Consider the following 27,071-nt stretch of genomic DNA (forward strand, 5'->3'; position numbering starts at 1 on the left):
AGTGGCCATATATTTTCTGGCCCACCTGAGGTATTTTTTCTGGGGCTAGAAGAGAGGGCTTGGCCAAGATGGGACCCAGTGTGTGATCTTTGGGAACCCAGAGAGATGCTGTTGCAGTTGCAGTGATTAGACATGCTTCAGGGTGGCAGCCTGGGAAGAAAGGGACATCCTTATGTCTCCCCCATTGCTGACATCAAGCAAATGCCATGCACAGGGTAGTCTGCAGCTTCCCCAGCTCTGGCCAATAAGGTTTTTAATTACAGAGCTTCAGTTTATCTCATCTCCATCTGGAATATTCAGGCCTCTCTTTGTAGACAGAGATTGCAGTCAGATATATCCAAACCAAAAAAGCATTTTATTTCAGTACTGAGCTCTGTAATTAAATATTGAACAAAGACTTGTGAATTCATTCACCACATCTCTTCCCCCATCCCTTAAAAATAGGTTTGCTCTAAATGTTAGAAGTTCAGCTGAGATAGAATTCATTAGAAGGTCACCTGTGATAGCAAAGATTGGCCTTTAAGTTCAGTAGAAAATCATTAGTATACCGTACACATCATTTTCCACTCAGTTTAGGGAGGAAGGATGTGCATGCCATGGTTGGGATATCAACTGAGTATTAACTCAAGGAAACCACCAAGATAAGCCAAGTTTGCGATGCTGGACCCCTGCAAGGAGGTACAAGGCTCAGCCAGCCCCAGTCAGCTCCTGGTTCATGTCCTGTGCCACGCAGCACAGCTGGCACTGCACTTGTGTTGGAGCAGAAGCCTTTGCAAGCAGTAACATCTGTCCCCTTCTGTATTTCACATGGCCTTTCAGTGGGCTCTCAGCCTCTTAACAATGCATGGGGAGAAAACCTAAATTACAAGAGAAGTCAAAACCACCATGAGCCCAGTTTGCCCTGGACATCCTCCTGTGCAGGCAACTCACCACCCTGGCGAGGTGTAGCCCAGGCACGGCACCTACAGGCCTGCCTGTTTTCACAAGCAATTAATCAGGGTCCAAATAAAACTGTCAGGAAGTAACGAGGGCTCCTGGCTCTGCTAACTCCAGCCACTAACAAATGGCTGCAGCCGGGCAGATGGAAAGCTGTCAGTTATTTGGGTCTTAAATGCCAGCCTTCCCCCTTGGAGAAAGAGGAGGGCTGTGTTGTAAAACTTTCTCCTAATTACGCATTAGGTGGTTTATGAGGGGAGAAGCAGCTGAGAGTTAAGGACCAGCTGAATGCGAGTAGCATTCCTCCTACAGAGGGCAAAATTAAAATGGGGATGCATTTGTCAGAGGCAAAGGGCTGGATTATCATGCAAACTAATGAAAGGACAAGAATGGGAAGTGAAGGCTGACAAACTGTCAGCCTCAGCATGTTGTTTGCAAGCAGAAGCGAACCAAAGGCCCCATGGCAGATGCCGGCAATGCAGCTGCACCCTTCACTTTGAATTTACTGACTTTTGCTGGTTTGAGTCCATGTTTGACACTGCACTCCCTCATTTGTTTAAAAATAAATAGAAAAGGAAGAAAACATGAAAACATTACTCAAGACACCAGAAAGAAAACTGAAGTGAGATCTGCCCTTGGGGTGTGAGAAGCGAAAACCAGCATTTATGGGAAGGACAATCCTCACTCCAAATAGACAAGTTCTTCCCCAAAACGTCTGCCGCCCTCATGGAACTGATCAGCTGAGGGAACAAAAGAAAACACTATTCTGACTTGTCTACATCCTGAGCACATGATTTGTAGCTGATCTGAGGCCTAACCAGCCTATTCATGCCAGCCAGAGCGCTAGAATTATTATTATTGGAAACATATTAAGCTGCAATTAGCTCCCACTGGCCCGAAGTCATTCCCTACTTGGGAAAAGCAAACAAACAAAACCCAAAACACATGGTGGGGAGAGAGGAAGCACAAGAGGAAACCTCTGCAGTCTCATCCTGGGTCGGAGGCTTTCCCGAGATGCCACAAGCTGTAAAACAGACTGACTGAGCATCTGCTCAGCTGCCCCACAGCTCGAGACGACTGTAGCAGGCCAATACGTGTGTGAAGGCCTACACATGCACGTGTCCTCCTGGCAGAGGGGGTCCCTGGGACACTGTGCAGAAACACCTGCTTTGCAGGTAGGGGATAATCGGGAAGGAAAGCCTGAGTGGGCCTGCTCAACGCTTTACAGGCCGCACGCCTGCCATTAAAGCACAGTACAGAGAGAGGAGCCTTGGAGATGACACACAGAGGCGAAAAGAGGGGCAGACCCACCTTCTCCACTCCCACCGGCAGTGCTGGGAACCTTATTGATGTGCCATTTCTGTCTTTTGCTCTGCACATCGAAACAAAGGACATGATCTAATACCCACTTCTTAGCCAGCCTAGTCGATGTCTGGGGAGCGCTTACTATGGCAGCGACAGAGGCTGCTTAATTGCATTTCTTGTAATGCACAAGAAGCTAAACTGGAATCCATTTCTCCAGGGACAGAGGAGTTGAAGGAAAAGAAAAACAGTTCTGTTTCTGTACTGTCTTCCTCTAGCACAGATCACTCTGGAAAAAATATTGGTTTGCCTGCTCCATGCTGGTGTCTGAGTATATTCAAAATGCACAAGAGGTAGTCAGTCTGGTCACCTTCCATAAATCCGAGGGAGAAACGGGGAGATCAAATGAACAATCTCAGCTGCCTGCTGCCATCACTACTAAACCCAGCAGGATGGCTAGAGCCCTGTGAAACACAGCAGGGCACTGAAAAATTCAAAGGGAAGTGACAAAAGGGGGTAGGGGTTTGCCATTTATGACAGAAAGCCACCCTCTTACTCTGATGGAAGAGCCTTGGCAGGGAGCTACAGCAGGGAAAATGAGATGATACAGCATTTAACGTTTGGGGTAATGAGGCCTATAATAGATGACACTTGAGATGTGAAATACTAAGGTAGTGGTATTGCATTTGAATATTGGCAACAAGCTAAAGCTTTTCATCTGTCTGTTCAATGCCCCTTTTTTGATCTCAGAAGGATGAATATCTTCTCCTTCCTTGATTTTATGTGAAGGGCACAAGTCAACTGCTCTTCTCTTGGACAACAAGTACTTAAAAATAAAGGTTGCTCCAAACCATGCTCTACTACCCATATAAATCAACATGTAGAAGCAAATTCTTAGAATTATATTAAAACAGAAACGTCTCTGAATGGCCAGACCTGACAGGAGGAATTAGTTCTCTGTCTTTGTTAAGCTCATAATTCAGATTTCAAACTCCTCCATGCAGAGATGAGGAAGAAAAGCAGTACTGAAAGGAAGCCGACACTTGCGTGAAATAAGCAAGCGCTCCAATTAGTTCGTCTCCTCTCTTGGATCACATTTCACGCTTTCTACAGCTGCAACCAGAACTAAGGGTGAGAATCCAGCATACAAATGGCTAGTTCATTTGGTACAGCAGCATGAATAGGATTAAAATAATCTGAGGAGGAATTAAATGCCTCAACAGTCAGGTTGCAAGAGCAGGAGAATAAGACCTCTTCTGTGTGTTTCCAAGATCAGTGGAGTAGGGCCAGCTGGAATGACCCAGGGTTAATGCAGCTCAGACCTGCTTTGGAAGGACTATTTTCTTTCTACTCAAAAAGAGTGGACCACAAATCCTACATCGTTAACCATGAACTGTAAAGTGTTGGTGCACATCCAAAGGTGAGACAACCCCAAAAACATCTGATCAGTTTGCAGTGCTGCAACTCACAAGTTGAATTTCCAGCTTGCAAACCATCTGTACATGCGGTACAGGTTTCACTCTAAAATAAATTTACTCTAAAAACCCTGTTTGGGGAAATGTAAGCTGGTAAGCAAGCCTCAGTGAAGGATTCTGGTTTAACTTCACCTGTTAACTTTTACCTGTAAACAGTGCAGTTTAAATAAGAGAGGGTATTTTCTGCATACAAAGAAATAAAGACTGAGCCAATAAGCTGATGTAAGGCAAATGGAAACATTGAGTGTCATGCCTCTAATTCAAAAAATCTCTTGAACACTCTGGGAAACTCCAGTGCTTTGAAAATGCACACATGTTCCTTCAATTTGTTTTGAAAGAAATAACGTTAAATGACAGAAATTAGGAAGAAATGTTAGGGTCACTGCAGAGCAAGTTCTATCAAAGGCAACTATGATTTTGCAAATTTGTAGCTTCAGTGATGACCAGAATGATTTTGTTACTGGTCTGGTTAAATGCAATTAATATTGTTGGGTTTAAATACAACCTTACATTTAAGACACATCCAAGAAACAGTTAGGATCCTTTATATAGTCAAACAGATAAGCATTCACTTAATCAATATATAATCAAGCAATGTGTAGGCACCTGGAAGTAAAAAAAAGGAAAGAACAAGCAGCCAACATGGATATGTCAAGTATAAATCATGTCTAATTTCCTCCTGTGACAGGGTAGCAGACCTTGTCAATAGAGGAGAAAGAACAGACATCATCTATCCTGACTTCAGCAAAGCTTTTGACATCATGACATTCAAACACGGCCTACACGAAACAAGTATCTGGTAGATGCATCAGCGGCTGAAAACTGTACTTGGAGAACGGTTATCAGCATTCCCTGTCAGAGTGGAGGGAATTTATCAAGTGAGATTAAACAGGGGTCTGGCAGCATTCACTGTTTTTGTTAATGACTTGGCTACCAGAAAGTGTGTGCTTAATAAATATGCAAGGGGTACCAAACTAGGAGAGGCTGCAAACAAGCTGGAGAACACGCCTAAATTTAATATGATCTTTTCCAACTGGGAAAATATTTGGGAAAAAACAGAATGCAGCTTCAGTAAAATGTAAATGCCAGAAGCACGGGAGCTCTGGGAAAGCACCAAAAAAACCCACGGTGATGAGGGGACTCCTCTCACCCACTAATGCCCTCCCTGCAGAACAAACAGAGGAAGCCATGTGTGCATGCTGCTACAGTTCTGGCCCTGCTATTAATGGTGATTAGCTGCTGAGTTCTGCTGCTGAAGGATAGATCTCTATCTGTGGTCCTCAAAACACAGTTTGCAAGTATTTAAAGGTCCTTGTGCATGAGAGATGCTGTAAGCATTTAAGTGAGTTTTAATTATTAACTCTATTGGTTCATCAGTTGGATGATTTACCAGTGATGTGGCACAGTGGAAACTAGAGCTCTTAGGGTAATTTTCTGTGACTATTCCTAAACAGGAGAAAATCTGGTAAACCATGTAATAAATTAGCAAAGGCTTAATACTGGGCGGTGACGGCTTTCTCTCACAAAATCCCAGCAGCTTATTAGGACAACAAACAATCTCTCCACTGGAGGATGGGTTTCAGCGTGGACCAAAGGAAGGGAACTCAAAACACCAAGCTGTCCATATTTCCCATGGCTTACCTGAGGGCCGTGCCTCTATAATGTACCCGGTTGTGGGTTTTTCTCCTGAATCTCCCTCAGTCCATTGTAGCGTCAGCCCAGAAGCAGATTTTGTCACCAGAATTTCCTGAGGGGAGCCAGGAGACCCTGAAGGATGAAATGACATGGCAAGTGTGGGTGGTATCAGAGACATAGTGTGGTATTCTTCATTTCTTCTAGTGATAAAGGAAAAAAATAATCCAGAAGTATTGGTCAACGCACGTGCAATATAAAACAGCTCAATAGGCTACTGGGCTAATTTTTGTACTGGTTCTAGTCCCACCAATTACAAACACCAATGGCTAGGTTTTAAAGGTGTGTCTGTTAAGAAAAAAAATGATATAATTGGAGGGACTTTACCTTGTTAGACTATCTGTTATCACTGATCAAATAGGAGAACCAACTGTTTTGGTACACACACTGTATCAAGCAGAGAATGCTGAACTTCAGCCTCCTCTTGGCATATCAGGATATTTGCAGACATCTCCCTGCACACAAGCCAAAGTGTCAGGAGGAAACAATTGTAAATTCTTCCTGATTTTACATCCAGGAACCTCTGCTGGTTTAGGCAGAATTATTCTAGTTCTGACTCCAAAGCGTAGCACTACAACCAGAATTATGAACCACGCTGTCTGGCTGTAGCTTTGAATTCCCTGGGTGGCTAGTTTGTGCTATGATTTATTCACACTGTTTTGTTTATTCACATCAGTCTTTTAGATTTCAGAAAAAAAAAAAAGAAATGTGTTTTTCATGGGTAGTTGTGAAACCCACTGAATCACGCCCTGAGCTCCTGTGACTCAACTTCTCCTTGGCTTAGAAATCCATGTTAAGCCCCAAGTGCTTTATTTCCTGCTGCTGCACTGCGTTTGCATAACTTATCTAGCTCATGACATGCTTTTATGGTTCCACTTACCTTCTGCTGGCCCAGCTGTGACATTGGCTTGCAGTTCAGGTCCATAGGCAATGGTTCGGGCTTGCACTCTGAATAAATAGGTCATGCCCTTGGTGAGATCTCGGACCTTCAGCCAGCGTTGCCAGTTCCCTTTTATGTCCACAGTCACCACCTTACTGACCCCTGAAGTAGCCACAAAGATGAAAAATAAGAGAAGGTTGCAGTGGAAAAAAAAAACAAAAAAAGAAAAAAAATAGCTTTTCACATCTAGATGGTAAGTAAAATTATCTAACTGTTTGCTAAGAAAGTATTTCTTACAATTAGAAGGAGTTTAAGTAGTGATAATAGCCAATTTTCAGCACTGATAAGTATAATTAGAGTTTAAGCTTGATAAGTGGGTACTGACAAGAAAAAAAACCTTACAACACAACTGGGAAATTACCAAGAGACTACACGCAACTTCACTAATTACTCTGGGAAGAAAGGAAGAGGTAAACGAAGAGGACTGCAGCTTTGCAGATTGCTTCCTATGCAAGCATTTCTCTGATCTTTCTTTGCCAAGTAACCTACAATGCTGCCTTGGAGGAGGACGTAAGGGCCAGTTTCTTTCCTTTGTTCTTTGTTCTGTCCTGGCTTCCACCATTACCAAGTGAATGCAGAATGAGGGACAAATATCTCATAGGTAACTTCTGGGTATAAATACCACTGCAAAAGGGGATGCATTCAAAGCACTATTAATTTGAACAAGGCTAAAGTCATGACTTGTGTTTCACTCTTTCTCACTCTTTAAGAATTTTTCTTGCATGAATGAATTAAAATATAGTTTTTACTGATAATTTCTAAAACTAAGTAAATAGAAATAATTTGATACATGAAGTAGTTTACAAAACAAAAAATGTTTGAATTAACAGAGTCCTTTTGACATTTTTTGGTCCTTTAGATGTATGTAACATTTCAAACCAAGAAGATACGAAGTGGAAAAATGTTTTTCCCACTTGAGAAAGCTGTCTGCTAGTTTTCTCTCCAGAAAAAATACAGAATGAAGAAGTGTTTCAATCTGAATGCTTATTTTATGCAAATCAAGATGCCTCTTTCAGTTTTTATCAGTTAAATAAAGAATAATGTCCAAGTGATTTCTGTTCAAAGTTTTCTCCCAGACAATTTATAATTCTGAGAATCTTTCCTCGGTTAACAAGGAAGCAGTAAAAGTGCTCCTTCCTTCCCTAGGTGTACTATATCATTTCTCAGAGACAAATCATGAAGCATTTGTCATTTCAAAGTAACGTTCTGAAAAAAAAGAAGGAACTGTTAAAAAAGGCTCCAGGGCAATTTTGTTGTCTATTATGGTGTAAAACATAACACTGTAAAGCTTAAACAATAAAAGGTCAAACAGGGAGAAGACTGCACTACAGGACAGATCACCGTTCAAAAGTTTTGCAAAACGTGCAGGTTTTTCTTGGTGGCTCATGAGCAAGAAAGCAGGAGGTGTCACAATGGTGAGGAGGCTCAGCCAAGAACCACAGATGGGAGAAAAGTCAAAAGATGCAGGAAAAGGTTCTGCTCCGGGTGTTTTACTGCAGTGTAGGCATGGAGGAACTCGAGACCTGGGGCTGGGAGGACCCTGCGGGATGAGGGGGGCTGGCAGGTGGTGGCCCCACAAGCCCTGCTGCCTGGTGACATTCAGCACATTCAGCAGATGTGCTCCAGAGAGTTTGGCTTTGCCTTGCCCCCTAAGTAAATGAGCACGGCTTTTCTATCTTTCTAAGCAAAATGATGGCTTTGAGGGAGGGATTGCTTACCACAGCAGGAGAATAAATGTTTGATGAAAGAAAAATGTTGGCACAAGAGCAAATGGGTAGAAACTGGAGAATAAATGTAGGCAAAAATTTAGAAAGGAAGGAAAAGCCCTCTACAACCTCCCTGCTCACCCCAGAAATCTTCTACAGGAGAAGAGGAGACAATCTGGAATCAGAAAGAGCACAGGCAGAGGTGGGGAGAAGAAAAGAAAACAAAGATTCTGAAGAGGTTAAATCAAATGCATATAGAGAAAATATGACCTGACACTTTCATACTTTCAGGGAAAAAAATGTATTCTTAAACATTGTGTAAGAATGAATATGAGGCAGAAAATGTCCACAGAGCCTGAACCTCCTGCATACCCTGTGCACATTTCTTGGTCAAAATTAGAAATGCTTTCCGCATTAGCTTTTTGTGCTTGGATCTGCCAGCCATAAAGGCTGAAAGTGCTTTTATTCTCATGTTTTCATTCCTGAGTATAATTTTCTCAGTGCACGAGACATGGATATTCAGACAATATAGATCTTTATTCCTTACAGAAGCAGCAAATACTAGTGGTTGATATCCTCATTTCTTTGGAAAAGAGTTTAAAATGGATTGGCAATGGCTGAAATTACTCTCCCTGCTGTCACACTGCCAAAGTTGGACATCCTATTGAACTACTGGCAATCTACCAGGAATACAAAAATATTAATAAGACCATCCCCAAACTGCAATCTTTTCTAATTCACCTTTGAAATTAATTTACATTTGTTTTCAGATAAATTGCCAAATTATTTTCTGTTGCTGTTCTGGCAAATGAAGGAAACATTTGTGGCCACCACACTGATGTGGTGTAGCTTAAATCTAGTGCTGGGTTAAAAATGCTGCCTGAAAACTCTGTGTAAACAGACACGACTAAATCTCTATCACAGTTATTCTCCCCTGTCAAAAGTAGCAGTGGTACCAGTGACGACTAACACATTTGATGCCCAGGCAATCTTTGCGATAACAGAAGTGACACATGATGTGATAAGAAACACAAATGAGCCTGAGGACTATTCTGGGATGGAGCCCACTCAGCAATTTTATAGTGCAACACGGGGAGACAATCAGGCACTCTCAGGCTGAGTTTCCTCTTCTCCCACATTGGGTAACAATGGCAGTAAAATGACTTTTCAAATCATGCAGAATATAGTTTGTGCAAGAAAATGAAAGAGGACAGACAAAAGCTATATTCCACAATATTACAGTTTGCTGAATAGTTTTGGCAAAAGCAGAATTGTTTTACTTACCCTCTGCCACCTGGCCTCTCTTGGAAAATGGCAGAGAGCAAGTAGGAAATTGGGGAGAGATAAAAGATGCTTCAGTGCATTTCTGTCATTTTCCTATGAATATGTATGATTTTAGGTCTTTCTTACCCTGGACGGGAGCCAAAGGCTCATAGACTACTCGATAACCCTGCAGGACTCCATTCGCTGCTGTCGGCTCGCCCCAAGACACATTGAGTGTCGTGGAAGTGATTTCAGAGAATGCCAAGAAGCTGGGAGCACTGGGTGCTGAAAGGATTACAAATATATTGAATTGCAGCAGGCATAGTGAATCTGATATACATATATATTATAGAACCCTTTTTTTTTTTTTCCCCCAGCCTAAATCTAAAGGAAACAAACTAAGAGTGGGATTTACCAATTGGATCAAAATTTCCCATAATCAACCATAAACACAGCCTGTCCTAAGAAAACCACCCACTCCACTGCAAAACTGGATCTCAAAAGCAAGCAAAGAGACATGACAAAGAAGGAAAAGACTCTCACAGGGACACTAAGTTTGTCTTTGCTCTCTATCTAGCTGCTGATTTCTGAAAACTTGCAGCATTTACATGTTTGATATCTCCCTGTTATTTCTGGTGGAAATGTGTTGCAGATGCTGGGATTTCTCAAGTTAACTCCCTCAGAAGAGCAGCAGAATTGCAGGGCTGAGAGACAGAAGGGCACTAAGTGAGCACACAGCTCAAGTGCATGCTTCCTCCTCATGGCCAGCCACATCGGTGCTGCCTGCTGAACTGCTGGAGCGCTCCCACTGCGGTCACATCCAGCACAGCTCAGCCTGTGTGGCTTAAAAAAAAAAAAAAAGATGAATTGCAAAAATCACAGCACTTCTCTCACAAGACTGCTTGGGGAATTTCCAGGCTCTGTAGACAAGTTTAGATTTTCAGATGTGATAGCAGAGGCCACAAAGAGATCCACAGACAGTTTCATTCTGGATCAGCTTGCAGAGGGACCAGTCATTCTGCCTGTCCTAGCTTCCGCTGCACTGTTCCCTTTCCCACGATTGCCTTTTCTGATCCCTCTTTTTCCCCCTCCACAACCACTATAATGTAATGACCCACCTAAAGATAACTCTAAACACCAGTACCCTCCTGGACAACCACCCCAGCTGCTGCCCAGTTACGTGCTGATGACCACCAAGTCCATGCTTTGAGGCAAGAAAGCAATCCCATACCAGCCTGGTGTGTCCTGCCCTGCGAGGGGCTGCTCCTCGGGCCATCCCCGGCCGCATTGAAGGCAGAAATGCAGACCATGTACTGCGTGTGGCTGGTCAGGTTTTTGAGCCGGACGGTCGTCTCCGGAAGGAAAAGAACCTTCACTTTCTCTGTGTCATTTTGGACTTCACTCTCCCAGTAATAAATCTGTTGGAAGAGTGAGATGTTTTAGCATCTCCTACACCTCTAAAACATCCCAACATTACAGCTGTAAAAGATCAGGAAGATGGAGCAGCCTTGCTCTGGACTCCTCTATTAAATGGGATGCTAACACTTTTTACCACGGGCTCAATCTTCTCCTTTCCTTTGGAAATTACCCTGACCCCTGTGACCACGTAGCTGAATACATCATTCAAAAATAGAGCACAAGTTGAAGAATGTGGCCTAATGACAATAGATAGGAGGTGCCAGAGCTCAGCAATGACAGGTCAGATTTTGAATTCTCCCTAAAATGCTAGCTGCCTGTCAGCACTGGCACCCTGATACAATGCTCCCATAATTTGCCTCCCTACGCACACAAGTTTCACCATTTGTATTCATAGGACAGCCAAGCAAATGCCTTCCTGAAGAGGGTAATAAAGACTTTCCCTAAAGTTCCTTGAGGTACTTTTCCCCATTCTCGCCTTACATAATTTTTATCCCAATGCCATAAAATTAGGCTTTGGAGAAGATGATTCCAAGAGAAAAGTAGTGCCAGCCCTACTTATTGGACAGGCCTGGCACGGAGAGCATTACAACAAGCCAAAGCAAGCCAAAAAGTTGAAAGAATGAGCCAAGGCAAGACTCTACCTTGGCTCTACAATCCAAGCTGTTAGAGCCATCTATATACATAGAAAAGGAAAAGAACATGAATTGATATATAAGGTTGCTTGTTACTGCCAAGAAGGGATGCCAGATTATTCACATTGGCTTGGCTTTTCTTCGCTTATGGATCTAAATTCATGGAGAGAGGCAGAGCCAGACACTGAACCCAAGCCAAGCTCCAGTGTTTGTAGACTTGCCCATTTCCACTCTCTGAGGGTCCATTCTCTTGCTGGAGAAGCTAAACAACATGCCTGTGCAACGTCCTTGTCTCCTATGAACCAAATGCAATTAATACTATGATTTAATTTTGTTAAAGTTAAGGAAATGAAATAATTCTTGTGAAATCTGACCTGGCTCAAGCTTCTAGCTTGGAGGAAGTACTGCTTTTCCTAATAGCTTTGGAATAATTGATAGATAGAAAGCTCAGTTAGTTTTCTTCAATACTTTTTTGCCCCAAGCTCTGCTGTGTCTGTTGCTTTTTGGAGCAGATACGTTGCCTGAATAAGTGTAGCTGCCTCCCTGTCTGCATGCCCTGTTTCCCCATGCTCTCCTTTCTCTGCAAATAGCAACACTCTTTTCCTTTTCTCCCCCCTTTCCCCTGCCTCATTCTCTTTCTTTAGATCTCAGGACACAGTGCCATTTCCACACTGCAGTCTGAATTCTGTTTTAATTTGCCTTGTGCAGTGAGGGCAGCTGTAGTTGTAGAGCTATCTTACAAGTAAGAGCAAAGCCAAGCAAGACAAATGAAACCAGCAGAAGCAGAAGTATTGCCTTGTAGCCTTGTATATTCCCATTTTGGCTGTCGGCAGGAGGAGGGTCCCAGGTGAGCTCCAGCTGGCTTGCAGAAAGGGAGTTTACGTGGATGTTCTGTGGGGCCATCGCTGGAGCTAGAGAGAGGAGGACAGAAGAATTAATAGTGACAAGCAGAACTAGTTCATATCCAGGCTGCGGTGTTCCATTTGCAGAAGGACTCAGGACAAACTCTGTTTATGCCACCAGCCAGCTAACAGAGCTGGCCCTGGAGGCGTCAGCATCGCGGGGAAGTCTCGGGTATAAAGCGGCAGCGCGCGTGGACCGAGAAGCTGCCGAGCCTCCAGAGAGCGCGATGCTCTGTCTCACACAGACCAGGTTAGACAGTGAACAAACTCAATCCTGTCAGCAGCTTTGGGAAATAAAAGCCAATCTTTTCTTTATTCTGTGGTAACGTTTCAGGCTTGCCTTTGGCAGCGACGCTGGGCTCCTCAACAACAGTCTTGAAAGCAACTGTGGGAGCAAGGCAGGCCCCTCGCACCGGCAGCCCGGCCTTTCTTACAGGCCTTTGTAGCAGCCTGAGAATGAAGGCCAAAATGCTGTTGAAAGCCACCTCCCAAACCAGATACTAATCGATTCAACTAGTATTGTATTATACTAGTACTAATACTAGTACTAGTATTTTATGTATGACAGAATGGCTTTCAGCTTGCTACTTGTTAGCCCTGATTTCATTACACCTACACGTACCGGACCCTCTGGGCTCCCCGTGGCACTTCTTTGCATTGTGCTGTGCAAGAAAACTAATCTTTGGCTTCCTTCAAGCGCACCTGGGTCACACCAGCTTTCCCTTTTGTTGGGATCCAACTCAGTGCAGGTGGATTTTCCTCCCCAGTGGCTAGCAAGGTCTGCTTTCCAGACCTGCTGCCTCTGCCTCCAGCAGATCTTAACAAAACAGCACGTTTTGTTTACAGGAGAGATGCCGAAGCGTGTCATGTTCAAACTCCAGAAGTGGGAAGGGAAGAGCAGGGCAAAGGGCACGCTTCCCCTTCCTCTGTGCTCATGGTGCTGCAGCCTTCACCCAGCCTACCTGAGAAAGCTGCCTCTTTTCTCTCTGCCTGTTTACGGGCCATAAATAGAAGTGATAAAACATTCACTACTCAAGTAAGATAGCCCCGGTTATCTGTTCCTCTGGAGACTTCCTTCTTTAGAGGGAATGACCTTCATAAGTCACACTTTTCTACCGATACTCCCTCCCCCCAGCGTTATAAAATAAAATAGTAATTAACACCCACTCAGCCTGACACCAACTATTTATTTTGTTCTAACTGTGTGGTTTCCATATTATCACTGCCCACCCTGCCGTTAATGGAAATGTTAATAACCAGCGCCAGGTTGTTGTGACAGATGCTTGGGCTCATTATCAGAAATTCTTATTTACCGCTCCATTAAACGACAGAATCGCACAAAAAAACAATTCAATCAAAACTAACTGGAGGAATTTTAACAGCCACATTAATAATCCAAAACATAAATAAAGTTCATGTCTTTTGCATGTTTGCCACCGGCAACTCTATTGCAAAATTATTGCTGTACAATTAAAATGTGTAAGGCAAAATTGAAAATAGCCATTATCCCAGTGCTCAGCTAAAACTATTTGTTTGTTATATTTTTTTTGTTTCTTTTTTTGGCTGGATGTACCGAACACACGAGGTGACAATGACTGTCAGTAAAACATAGGTTTGGCTTGTTCACAGGGGTGCTCTCATCTAATTGCTGCCCTGCCTTCCTCCGTTTCTCTGGGGTATCGAAGGGAGCAGCTAGCTGGCTTGCTGGCTGCATTCACTGCAATGTAGTGCTGCTAAGGACCAAAAATCTCAGGATTTTGAGACTTTCACAGCACATAACAGAGTGCGAAGCCAAAGCGACCACATAATACAAACCTGAAAATACATCTCAGAGATCTGCAGATGATGACATGCTCAGGAAACAGGAATATGTACAATCACAAGAAAATGGATCACTTTAGCAATGTATTTTCTTTCTGGGTAGTGACACTACTGTCTGTCCTGAGCTGACAGCTTCAAAGTGCTCTCAATACCCAGGTCTGAAGCAGTGTCTGCAATAGCATTTTTCTTTGGATCCTACACACCAGCCTGGAACAATTGCTGCTTCCGAGCTGCGACCATTAGAAGAGCCGGCGTGTGCAGCCTGCTGCCACAAAAACACCATTTTTCCTCAAACCCTTTTTATAGAGCACGTCTAAGAAACACAATGGTTAAAAACTGCCAGTGATCACTCTCCACTGACACCCTCGCTGCTGGAACTGCACTTCTGCTGGCACGGTGGTGGAAAATTTGATGGGAGGGGAAAAATAAAAAATAAAAGACAGTGGAAAAAAGACATTTCACCACCCCAGAGCCTCAACAACATGCAAATTGTGTTGGTTTTGTGCCCTGTGTGTCTGTCCCTGTGTTCAACTTTCAAAGGCTGATGTGTCCCTCCTCTTCTAAGTACAGATTTCTTGTTGACAGCAAGGGACAGCAGAAAAGTGCTACCTACTCTTGCTGCGGCTCTGTGCACACAGCACATTACACTAACAGTGAAATGAAATATTTTAAAAAGGAAGAAACACATCCCTAAAGACTCTACCTGCTTGAAACCCCAAACCACTCACTGAACGTATGGACAGCCTGTGCCAATAAAAGTGAATGCATCTTAAAAGTGAATTCAAAAGCCTTTTACCTTCTAGGAATGCAGTTCAAGATTACTGAGCTCTGATTTTCTTCATGGCTGTTGAAATCACTAATACATAAAAAGCGAGGTTAAAGCCTCATACCTCACACTGCTTTATGTGTTAGTGACATTATCAACTACAGCAGGAGTGACATAGACCCCCGAGGGTCCAAATTCAGGTCGTGGCAGGTGGAAAGCATTTCACTTTCCTTGAAAAATATGTATGCGTTCCTGAAATCTAATTCTCTGCACGTATCCTGCTTTGGAATCTCATGCAGATATTTGCAAACATTTCTTTTCTTACCGGATTTCAATTCACCTTTAAGATAATCTCCTTGAAACTCTCAGTCAAAAAGTAAGGAGAAAAGCCTTGTATAGTAATTAGTAAAAATAACAACAGCTACGGACTGGGTTGATGTTGGCAGGGTTGTGAAAAGACAACAAGTCTATCTGGAGTTAGAGCAATATGAGTGAAAATGGACGCATTAAAAAAGTTACACATCTAAATCCAGATTTAAACTTATCAATGTCCTCATTTTGCATTTGAACTGAACAGCCTCTGCTCATGCTGCAGACAATTTGAGCTTGGAAATGCTTATAACCTTTAAAAAGAAGGTGCTTAAAATCCCCAGTGGCTCTGCACTAGATCTCCATGCACCGCAGAAGGTTCACCTTAGTTTTTCTCCCTGCTTGCCTGGGATATTTGCTTTCTGGGCTGTGTGGCACCATGAGCTTTTCATCAATATGAAAGTGCTGTTCCTTTTCTTAGTGACAGTTGCCACAGGTAGGCTACAAATCCTTGTGATTCATCGGGTAAACTTAATAACTGTTTTTATAAAGCATTCCTTGCTGCTGTTGCATCTGCTCAAATTTCTGGGTAGCGAAAGACTTCTCCTCTACTGTCTTTCCAATTACTTAAATAATGCCAGCATTATGTCAGGCAATTCACAGACAAGTCTGGGACAAGATGCCCCGATACTCATGCCATTTAAATAAACGTGCAGACAAAAAAAAAAAAAAGGCAGCAAAAGAGACCAAAGATTTTCTGTGCATCAGCTTGATCCCACAGTTCCAAAGAATCCCAAGCAAATTTCTGTTCTATAAAGACCTCTGATCCTTTTCTATCTAGCAAGCATTTCCCCCCCACCCCAGTTCATCAAAGCATGCTTTTGTGAACATGCCTGCTTTTATTCCCTAGTAATCAATATATTTGCATTTTGGTGCTAGCACCTAGAGGCCAGAATCTCATTGCACAATGTGTTGCATAAACACAGAATAAAGAGACAGCTCCAGGCCCTAAAAGCCTCTAATCTGTATGTCTACACATTCTAATGGAGGGGTGGTTGGAGCGTGTTCTAGCATATCAACTGTAATCTTATCTACCTTCTCCCTACAACAAGAGAGAAGACACAGCAGTATTTAATGTAGCATAAGCTCACAATTACAGCACGCACACGCAGCACCTCCCAGGTTTACACATTGGTTCCTGGCACACGCGGTTCTGGAAAACGGATCTGGAAAGGATCCTGAGAGGGCTCAGACAATCCAGCCTCCTGCATCACACTGGGCTCAGCTCTGCTGGTCAGATGTTCGTGTAATCTTGGCCACTGACCCCTTTCCAAATTCCTCTGCCATCCCCACACTGACTCTGTCTATTTTAATAACTCTTAAAACATACTCTTGGGTTACTTGTTTTCCTTAACGTCTGGCCAAAGCCAGCCTCGCTGCACTGAAGTTCTGTTCCTGCAGTGGGATGGAGAACAGATCCTTCCTGCTCCCTCTGCAGCCGCTGCCCTCAAGTTATGGCAGAGATAAGCAACTGTTAAGTGGATTATAAAAAGCCAAACACAACAAAACAAACAGAAGGTCACAAGATAAAACAGCTGAGGCTGATCAGCAGAATGGGCAAAGGGAAATGTAAGAGGCTTTCTTGCAGTCTGGGCTTAGAGAAGAAACACAAGGATGGTATCCTCCCGAGAAAGAACAAAGGGGTGTATTTGCAAATGTTTGCAGTCATTCCTTCCACGAAGGAAAAACAGCATGAGAGAAAAACATTCTGTGCTTATTGGCCATTTTCTTACAGTGCCTGTGAAAGAAAGGTGGGAGCGAGGAACGCTTCCTCTGTGCGGCAGTACCTCTGTGCCATTAGGAATGCTGTGTGAGCTATGCTGATTAGTTCAATAACAATTAGTTAATTGTGCTTCAAAAACAGCAACTGTGAAGCTGCTTTCTGCTGTGACAAGGCAGTACAAGCTATATTTAGAATGTAAAAGATGTTTCCCACCAATTTCTGCCTGTTTTAAGCAAGGCTACATTTTGTGATGGAAGTACATATTTTTTTTTTTTTCCCCCCCAAGAGCTGCTCTTTCTGGGGCTACTCAGATGTATTTCAGATGCAGTAGGACAGGCAGATCCACATTCAAAAGCACATATATTGACATCCTTAACCCCTCTGACACAACTCTGTTTGCTAACACCGGACCTGATGATGCTCTTACTCTTGTATTCAGGCATCACAATTTGGCACCAAAACCTAGTGCTCTGCCAGTTACCAGCCTCGACAGGCTTGTGTCGCCCTGTGACTTGACCCGAGTCTGAGAAAAGGAGCTCTCTGATCTCCCCTACCTCTGAGAAGCCCAACCTCCTACTGGAGGGCAGCTGGAAACAGCCGGCTTTAAGTAGGAAATAACCCGTTCTTCAGGGTGTTGAATTATGTGCTGATTTACAAGATTGCATAGATCAGTGTTAGAGAGATTGAAACATTTCCTAGCGTACAAGAGACCAAGAGAAGTCGATACAAGACTAACCTGAAGAAGAACTCTTTCACCCTCGCCAGCACTGTTGAAGAGGGAGCACAGTCTAATCGAGCCAAAAAAGAAAGAAAGACAAACCTACCTTGGTGGGAAAGAAGGGGTGGTGAGGGGAAAGAAAAGCTGTCAGAATGGGGATCTGAGGAACCTAGAGCACCCACCACTACTTTCCTCTGTACCTTATTATCTGGGTAGGCAAAGACTTGCCCCCTGCCTGTATACTACGTGCTATGCAGTAGCCATGTTTCACCACATCACATTTCTAAGGTTATTAAGGTCATGAAAAATTGTAAATAAAAGCAGCTGCTAATGATACCCAAGAGTAACACACCCAGCTTCTCTGCTAAGCACTGGAGGGCTTCCCAACATCGTCTAGGCATACAGTCAGCCTTCTGGAGTGGTATATAGAGGGATGCAGGTGGTTAAAGGAGAGATCACATTCACCACACGTATTGGAAAAAAAACATTGAAATGAAACAAGGACTAGAAATGGGTATTCTTTCCATGGGCCCAGACTCTAGGAGGTTATCTGCCAATGCCATTTTTTCAAACTAAGGAGGCAATCGTGTTCTGAGGAAACCTCCACGGATATGACTTATTCATGAAGAACCTTTATAAACTGGCAAGTGAATCAAGCAGAAGTAATTCTCATCCTCTCCCTCACCATCTCTTCCAGCAGTGGTGAAAACACTGGTGTAGTGATTGCTGATCTTTTAACACGGAGCTCAGTTTTCCCAATGAGCTACGTGCAATCCAGGATGTTCCTGGGGCAGACATGATCCGAGTGATGCGGAAAAGTTACTGTGTTCACAGCACAATGCCTAAACCAAGGCGCACACTGTAGAGCGGTACTGTGAAATAGACCCTGCAAACAAAAGCTACACACTTGGCTTTTGCTGAAGCCCGCAGTTCTACTTAGCTAATAAAAACCTAAAATAGGCTATCACATTGCATACTGAGATTATCCATCAAGAGACCGAGAACAACCGACCCAGAAGTAAAGCCCTTACAAAACTGTCAGACTGCCTCTGGAAAGGGCATACAGGTGGTTAAAACGGGAAGGGGAAAATAATAAAATATGCTTTTTTTTCTCTATTTTCTCTCTCTCAACAAGAATATTCTCACACAAAGGCAACCCATCAGTCAGCAGAGATAGACCCACGAGCAGGAACAGCAGGAGTCTGACATGCATTAGGTATGCGCAAGCAAACATGCTGGTGTAAACCCACACGCTGAAATCCCTTCTCACATCAATGTAAATTAGGGTTAGTTCCACTAAAGCAAGTGGAGCTAACCCAGTGTGAAAGTTGTGTAACTAGGAGCAGTGTCAGCTCTGATGAGTGCAGGATTCACCCCCCAAGGAGGTACTGAAGGTTGTTCAAGGATGCACGAGGTGGCGAAGGACTGCCGAGTGTTTGGTGCTCCAGCCCAACTCCTCTCCCACTTGCACCAGGAGTGGGAGCAGCACCATGTGGGAAAGTACCACTCTCAGTTCTCTTAAAAAAGTCCGTCCATTAGACAGCAGCAACGCTACTCACTTCAGACCATCTCTCAGGCTGATACCTGAGACGACGACTCCACCATTTACACTCATATTCCTCTCATTATAACTTGTTAATCCCACACACTAATATCATAATACCACAAGTTCATGGCAGCAGACAAAAAGCACCCACTTAGTGTTCGCTAACAGCAGCACCTACTGCAGCCTAATAAGCGCCGACAACTCCTTATGCTCCCCTAAAGTCAGGAGAACATATCTAATAATTAGGGTGGATCTCCACTGGGTTTGCCATATCCCAAACGTTAAAAGCTGTATCAAAAAAAGTCAAACTCAGCAGGCAAGATCTGCTACTGAGATAACCTTTCCCTGCGGCTTTTGAAGCAAGTCGTATAGTTGACCTCCAGTGAGGGATTAATTTAGGATTTACAGATTGCAATGGTCAGGGAACCCCAGGGAAACCTTTGAGGAGTGTAATCCCATGGTCCTGGAGAGAGAGAGTCTAAATTTATATCTTCTAAACTTCTGAGTGAAAGTTTTCTCTTAGTTTATTTTACAATCATAGTATCTGTGAATTCATTACTGTGGTCTTCTATCACTGATACCATGTTAGTGTCTTGATCTTTGCGGCCCTAATGTTTTAGAATATTGCTAATTCATACTTTCATAATAAGAATGGCATTTTTTTTGCTTTCAGTCTACAACAGGCAACCTGAAATGCCTTCAGTACCATGACTGACGATGGATACAGCAAACAGATGTCAGAAGAGAAAACCAACTGTGCATCTCTACAGCTGGCTTCACAGCAAAGCCATCCAGTGGAGACAAAGCCACGGGAGCTGAGACCCGTGTGAAAAAAGCTACATTTTGCTCACGTATCCCAGGATGAAGCAAAACAAGCAGAGCAGGACTGTGCAATTAGAGTAAACAAATCTGGCTGCATTATAACCCTTTAGTCAAAAATACTCCAACTCTAGCTTGGGTCTGCTTGAATATGAGTTATCAGCCAGGGGCTTCCCCACTTCTTTACCAGCGCAATTTATGGTCCATTTTACTTTATTACAGATTGCTCATGTTTTTGAAAGGAAGGTTAATTCCTTTGCTTTTAATGGAGTAGCTCTGCTGTCAGCTCAGTAAGGCTCTGCATACACGATCAGACTTCTCATCCCTCTGCCCTCTGCGCAGGGATGTCCCCGCACTCAGCTCTTCACAGGCCATATAACACCGCAGCAGAACTGTGAACGGCCAATTTGTCCTATCGCTCCCACTGCTGCTTGCACCAGCTACAGAACAAAGGCAGGAGTCCTGATGATGAATTCAAGTACAGATAGTACGTCTGTCTCAGGCTACGGTCAGTGCTGAAATCGACATCAAATTGGTGGGTTTGCGAGACAGAAGTTCATCATCTGGGCAAAACATCGCGTGGCAATTGCAGCCCAACACCACCTACGCCAGCAATAGCAGTGGAAGAGATAAGGAAGCTCAGTTGATCAAAACCTGATTAGATTTTTGGTTGGACAGAAACATCTTTCCCACATTGAGATGTGATAAAAAGAGGCAATTAAACCAGAGCTAGGCAGGAGCTGCTGCACTGTATAAAGCATTGTGCTGTACCAAAGGCTGCTTATGACCAATATTAACAACTTAATGAGCTGTTAATGAGGCGCACATTCAGCTTTTACTTGCAGCATGAAAACACTGCAAATCATTTTAGGGAGCTTCTGGATCATCAATGGAGAATTAAAGATGTCAAATAAACCCATCAAATCTATGTCTCAATCTGGCCACTGCTTTCTAGTAAATTCTCTTAAAATTCCTTTTCCTGTATGGCAGAATAACTTGCTTTGACAGCAGTATAACTCCCACTTAGAGTCTGCTTCCTTCTGCCTTGACATTAGATTTCAGTCTCCAGAGAGCTGCAGGGATGTCTTTTTGACATGTTGACATTAAGGACACTTCTTCCACAGACTCACACTGGCACGGTTACTTTCTGTTTTACCGTTCTAAGATCAGCTACTGAGCTAAGTTACCAAATTCTGAAGTTTAATTCTGAAACCTCTGCACTCATCTATATACAAATTAAGAACTTAAAATTACCCTTCAAAAATAGCCAATTGGAGTAGGAAATGGAGCTAAGGTTTATCGAGGAAATTCATATCCATAATTCCCCAGCAGTGCAGCTCCACCGGTAACAAGCAACGACTAATGCTCTAATGTAGGCACGCTTTAGTTTGTTATTTTTTACTATGCTGTCATAACCCTGCAGGATTAGATAATGCAACTGAGTGCTATCTATACTGCTATTACCACCAGTGGAGCAGTGATGGGAACAACAAATCCAAATTGGACTAGCTGCAGACAAGCCCCAAGTGGAAACCACGTATACAGCGAGTCTGGAGTTTAAAATACACCACAAAGTACTGATATGATCTACCCAGTGGCTGATCCTGCTGTCTGAAAGGGAGTGCTGTTGGGATTTAGGGGATGGAGTTGTAATGGCTTCCAGTAATGCAAGAGAAGCAGAAAAGAGATTTATATCCTGTTCGCAGTGGGAGAGGTCTCTTCACTTTTTTTTCCCCCAGCATCTTCCTATAGTTTTCCTTCCTTGCTCTGCTCTGATTTTACTCTGTTCTTTTAGCACGTTGTTGGTGAACCTCGCTTGGATCTTTAACTCCGAGCTCAGTGGCTTAGAGAGAAAGGCACTGGGGACAGGATGAAAACCCAGTGTCAAGCCTGGAGCAGGACATGCCTGTTACTGCAACAGCTTTGCAAGATTTTTTATATTGAAGATGAAGGGAAAGTAAAATCGATGTTTCAAACACCCTGCCATCCCCCAAAAGTAGCCTTCTGCTGATGTTCAGAATTGTCAAAAATTAAAATGCAAATACCCTAACATATCAAAGGCTTGGCACTTCCAAAATGCCAAGGAAGGTCAATCCCTTTGTTTAAAGTTGAAGAAAGCGAAACCAGTGATTTCTTTATTATACCGCTTTCCAATAGCTTCCCTCCCTCCCCTTTTGTTTATCAAGGGAAGATACTGTCCCTAGGCTGACAGGTTTTAGACGACTGCAGTGTGAAATGGCCACGATAATCCCTCTCTTCCCTCCTTCAGTGGAGTCTGGGATGGAAATGCCCACCCAGTTCTTCTAGCTGTGCCAGCAGCAACGCGGAGCCTATCTGCATAGGCACAGCCAGCCACTGAGAGGCAGAACGCACGTGTCCCAGACAGATAGGAGAAAACAGCCGAGGGGGCCACAGCAGACTGACTGAAGCTGCCAGTTCTAATGTGTTGAAATGCTGTCATTCTTCTTGTAGGCTGTTAACAAGGAGGCGCAGGGGACTTCTCCGTACAGCATCTTCTCAGCTACGTTTGGGGCACAGAAGGAGATAAAGCTTCCGTGCTGGAAGAGAAAGGGGGCCCGAGGTAGAGCTGAGGGACTCCCTTCTCCAGAAAGTGACCTAGAACAGGGAGGCGAGACCACGTAAGGTATTTTGTACGAACACACGACAAGAATGAGGCCTGCAGGAAGAGATGAAAATACTTTGGCATTTGCAAGCTTTGCATCAAGGGGTAAATTCAAGTTTTTGAAGAGTGTAAGAGAAGAGAAGCAGTCATCCTTCTGTCCCACTCCTGTTCCTTTCTAAGCTATGGTTTCACTTTGATGAAAGTAAGACGGAGAGGAAACCTGCTTTTCCGATGTTAGCAACCAAAGCAGCATTTCAGCGGAGTACTTCTTAGAAGGGGATCTCCGTTTCCCAGCTCGTCGCTCCTTCCCTTTCCCTTAGCAGAATGAGCTCTCAGAGATCATTATTAAAAAGAACATTATTAAAAAGAACAACAAACCAGCCTCATCAGTTCTTGTGAATTCTGAAGGTCACCAGTGTCACCATCAGTTATAATGACACACATCACTCCCCTCTCCACACGAATGGATTTACAACCTGTTCAAAGCCAAGCATCTCTCAGCGTACTTCACCCCTTCTGCTACCTCCTCTCCACACATACACACGCTCTTCTCCAGCAGCAGCTGCTGGAAGAAATTATGAATTCCATTATTTTTCATCCAGAACAGCTTTGCAGTATATAGGAAAAGCACTGGAGGCTGCAGGCTCGTTACTGCAGGATTTGTATTGCCGCCTTCCATTTTATTCACCATCCCAAATTAGGTGAGGCATGCGTGCCCCAAACCTGTGATTTCTGTTTAATTAAAATGCAGGTGGTGGAGCCTCCTGAACTCCAGAGCCCACCACACAATCAGATAGCGACAGCAAGCTGGTAAAATAATGCACTTGATGTAGTGGCTGCTCTAACAGGGTCTTAATTTCAGTCAAGCAGAACAGCACCTCTGGTAGCAGCTGCATTTAGGGCTGGGACGACTATCAGTACCCAGACTCTCGCTGAACACTCACTGCCTTCCCAATCAAAGCCGGAGTCCCTGACAGCTCAACTGTTAAATGAATTAACAAGGCGAAAGGGGGGGCTTGCCGAAGGGGCTGCAACTCCCTTCCTCGTTTCTGCAAGTGGCGGCTTTCAGTTTTTCTGTCGTTTGTCAGGAGCTGCACGTGGCTCTCTAACGAGCAGGGCAGAGCTGCAGCCAGATCTAAATAGGCTTTTTTTTTTTTTTTTTTTTTTTACCCATTTACCTACTACATGGAGCTTAAGGCCGTGCAGGGGAGGAATCCAGAGGCTCGATGCAGGTGGGGACAGCACCGGCTCTGCTCAGAGGGACCAGACAGTGCAGTGCTCTCCCGTGCACTGCACAGTCCCTGCCCGAACTCCTGGCATGGGGAAGGTTTGCTCTCCACATCATGGAGTTTTGCAAACACGCAGACAGCACACAAAATGGAGCCTTCGTTGGGTTGTTTCATCTTATGGGAGAAAACTGCTGGGAGAAAAGTTTTGGTCCACCTATAGCAAACAAAACAAAACAAAACAAAGCCTGCTTGCATCCAGCCCCTTAGTTTAACCGGCTGCTCAGGATACAGGAGCTGTCATTCACGTCTGGCCCTTCGCCTACCAGCAGGTTGTTCTCATGGAGCTCCCAAAATCTCTCTCTACCCCTCGGTCAGACCCAAACGAGAGCTGAGCACACGAATTGCCTGAGGAGGATGCTGGTTTGGGTACGGCTGAACAACGTGCTCGAAAGAAACTCCTCGTTCTGGTGCTTTTTACTTGTTTGATTTGCAAAACTGCCAGAAGGATGGTTTTAATGGTGTATTTATTTGTTTATTTATTTCTGAGTTTGTTAGGGGGCTCCATTGCTCACTTGAGTTCTTACCGTAAAAATCCAGGTACAACGATTGGACAACTTTCAAATCTAGCAGGGGAGAGGGCAAGAGCAAAGGAAGGATTTGTGGATGCTTCTTCTTCTGCACTGATTATCTGGCTGCACTGGACAGAGACGGGTCATTTACTGTTCTCATCCTGCACAGCACATCAACCGTCAGTATGATTTTTGGATGCTCCATGCTGTACAAAACACCATGAATTCAACAGAGTTGGGTATTTTCACTGTGCTGGCTTAAATACTGCACATTCCCCCTTAAGGCATATGCTGTATTTTCCTTTCTACAACTGAAAGGAATCTTCTCACACCTACCAGAATTACTGCAACCCTAACAGCAAAACAAAGCACCATTTAACAGTATTTGCACTTAAATTATCCAGGGTCTTCCCAGGGCTGGTCCCCTTCAGTTACTTTGTGTGCAGTGCTGTGATCACATTGCCAGCATCTGTTGTTTACTGAGAAAGATTTCTCTATTTTTCACATGGGTGACCCATCGTCAAAGCTAAGCAGACCCATTTTTTCCAGCTTGCTACTTAACTGCCTTTACCACAGGTAAGAACATCAAGCAAACAACAATAACAAAAACTTGTATTTCCACAGCACACTTTAACTCAAAGGTGTCACAAGTCAATTTAAAACTTAAATTGCCGTACCAGCTCCAATCACTTTGCTCACAGCATAAATCACAGTCGGCTCTGGAGGTGGAAGAAGCGGTTATATAACAAAGCATAGTAACTTCACACAACAAGTGTGAAAATCTGCAGGAAGCTCCTACGTTCATCACTTCTACTGCATGAATCCAGATTGTCCCGAACCAGAGGTAAATCCAGGATCTCTACAAATCACACTGAGTCATGCTACAACTTCAGAAACACCAGCCCTGCCTGCCTGTGAAAGGTCTCCTGCATATCTGTTTCCTCCCAAGTTTTGCTCCTTCCACTGTTCTGTTCCCTGAGTTACAATAAGAGAGACATGATATACCAGCATCTCTTTGTTTTCCCCAGCTGATTTTCTGTGCTGTGTACACGTGTAGAAATGTAGTTGCTGGCTCAGTTTGCAGCAGTGAGATTTTTAGTTCTGAAACAAAAATCTATTCTGAAGCCAGATACAGTTGGCTCCACTTGGGGCTTCCTTTGCTGCAGTTACAGAAGGAAGCTGGAGCAGCAGCAAACTAGAAAAAATGTAAATATTGCCAACTGTTTCTCCAGAACCATGCTGCTCTGATTAATTTATGATGTTTTTGGAGAAAGATAGCGACTGGTACACCTTATTTGAAATGGAAAGGTTGAGCAGAGTTTAAAAAAGACCCTGTGCTTTACTGAGTTTTGAGCAATATATTTAATGAATAACAACAAAATGTATTAGCACCGAGTTTGATAACTTTTACATCCTAGCCTTGAGAAAGAAGAACAAAAGTGCAATCAGATTTGTTCCCGGCAGCAGACTGAACAACAGGAGGGTGCATGCTGCTGCCTATTCTTGTTTTAAGCTTCAAAAGATGTTGCTGCAGAAATTGATACCATAACTAACAACTATTTCAGCACCAGTCTCTCTCCAGCTGGGGTCACCGTAAATACCGCACCGCCACTGGGGCTGTGAGGAAGACATCAGCTATTCCAGTCCTGCGCTGGCTGCTCAGCTAGAGTTACCGAGAAGAACAGCCTCAGCTGTGTGTTATCTGTGCTCTGCAAAATCACCTGTTCCACAAAGCATTCAAAGAAGTGCCTAGTTAACTCTCTTGTCCTGATTTCTGCCTCTGGCCTTCCAATGGAGGGATTTAAAATTGATCAGCCAGTTACACTTCAGAAATACAGCCCGAATTCATGCACTACAGCCATAATAAGTAATGGCACGAATAGTGCACTGAAACACAGCTTAGGTAGAAGCTGGATGCAGGCATAGGAAGTCTGCATGTTCTTGAGAGTAATCATCATCTGTGACTCCAGAGCTAGCATTAAACCGGACACAATGTCTTCTTGACTTCAAGAGCATAAAAATACAGCAAGATGTGGGGCACAGGCAATGTCTCTACAGAGCTATAAAATAAAAGAACCAGCTTTCCAAGTCTCCCTTGTTTTGCAGTTTTGTTTCTTTTCCCTTGTGGCTTTCCTATGCTCTACTTTTTACTTCTTTAACTTGAGTCAATTTTCCCCTCAAGCTAATTTGGTATGAACAGTCATCCTCCTGCGACTCCAAAAAGATTTCCTCTTCTTTCTTTCAGATGCACCCTCTTCCCTTATTCTTGTAGACCATCTGGCTTTCAAATGGCAAGAAGCTGTCAGAGCCAACCTATTCCAGGAGAGGACGCTACAGAAAACCTGTTAGTGATCATGCCTGTGCAATTTTTCCAAGCAGCCCTTTCCCAATGTTTGGAGAATATCAGAACTTGATGGCACTTTAAAAAAAATAATATTTATTTTCTTTTTACCTACCTGCTTCACCCACAAACACTTCCACTGGCGTGCTGGTAGGGCTCTCACCAATTACATTATACACAGTCATCAGCACTTCATATCTCTTGTATTTCTTCAACTCTGAAAATGCAAATTATATTAAATATTATTACTTACCCTGTATTACTTTATTGACATTTCTTA

At 43.6% G+C, this 27,071-nt stretch overlaps 1 protein-coding gene across 6 annotated transcripts in view; it reads right to left on the reverse strand.

Annotated features, from left to right (window-relative positions):
* Positions 1-27,071, reverse strand: part of SDK1 (sidekick cell adhesion molecule 1) — a 393,312-nt gene that overhangs the window by 20,704 nt on the left and 345,537 nt on the right. For all 6 annotated transcript variants that reach the window (XM_048061197.2, XM_048061189.2, XM_048061203.2 and 3 more), the window contains 6 exons: positions 26,907-27,008; positions 12,161-12,276; positions 10,546-10,732; positions 9,462-9,599; positions 6,286-6,447; positions 5,355-5,480 (listed from right to left, as the gene is read on the reverse strand). In XM_048061197.2, the coding sequence (XP_047917154.2) occupies positions 5,355-5,480; positions 6,286-6,447; positions 9,462-9,599; positions 10,546-10,732; positions 12,161-12,276; positions 26,907-27,008 (831 nt within the window). The remainder of the gene's footprint in view (positions 1-5,354; positions 5,481-6,285; positions 6,448-9,461; positions 9,600-10,545; positions 10,733-12,160; positions 12,277-26,906; positions 27,009-27,071) is intronic.

Source organism: Anser cygnoides, chromosome 15 (genome assembly GCF_040182565.1).
Source record: "Anser cygnoides isolate HZ-2024a breed goose chromosome 15, Taihu_goose_T2T_genome, whole genome shotgun sequence".
Taxonomy (NCBI): domain Eukaryota; kingdom Metazoa; phylum Chordata; class Aves; order Anseriformes; family Anatidae; genus Anser; species Anser cygnoides.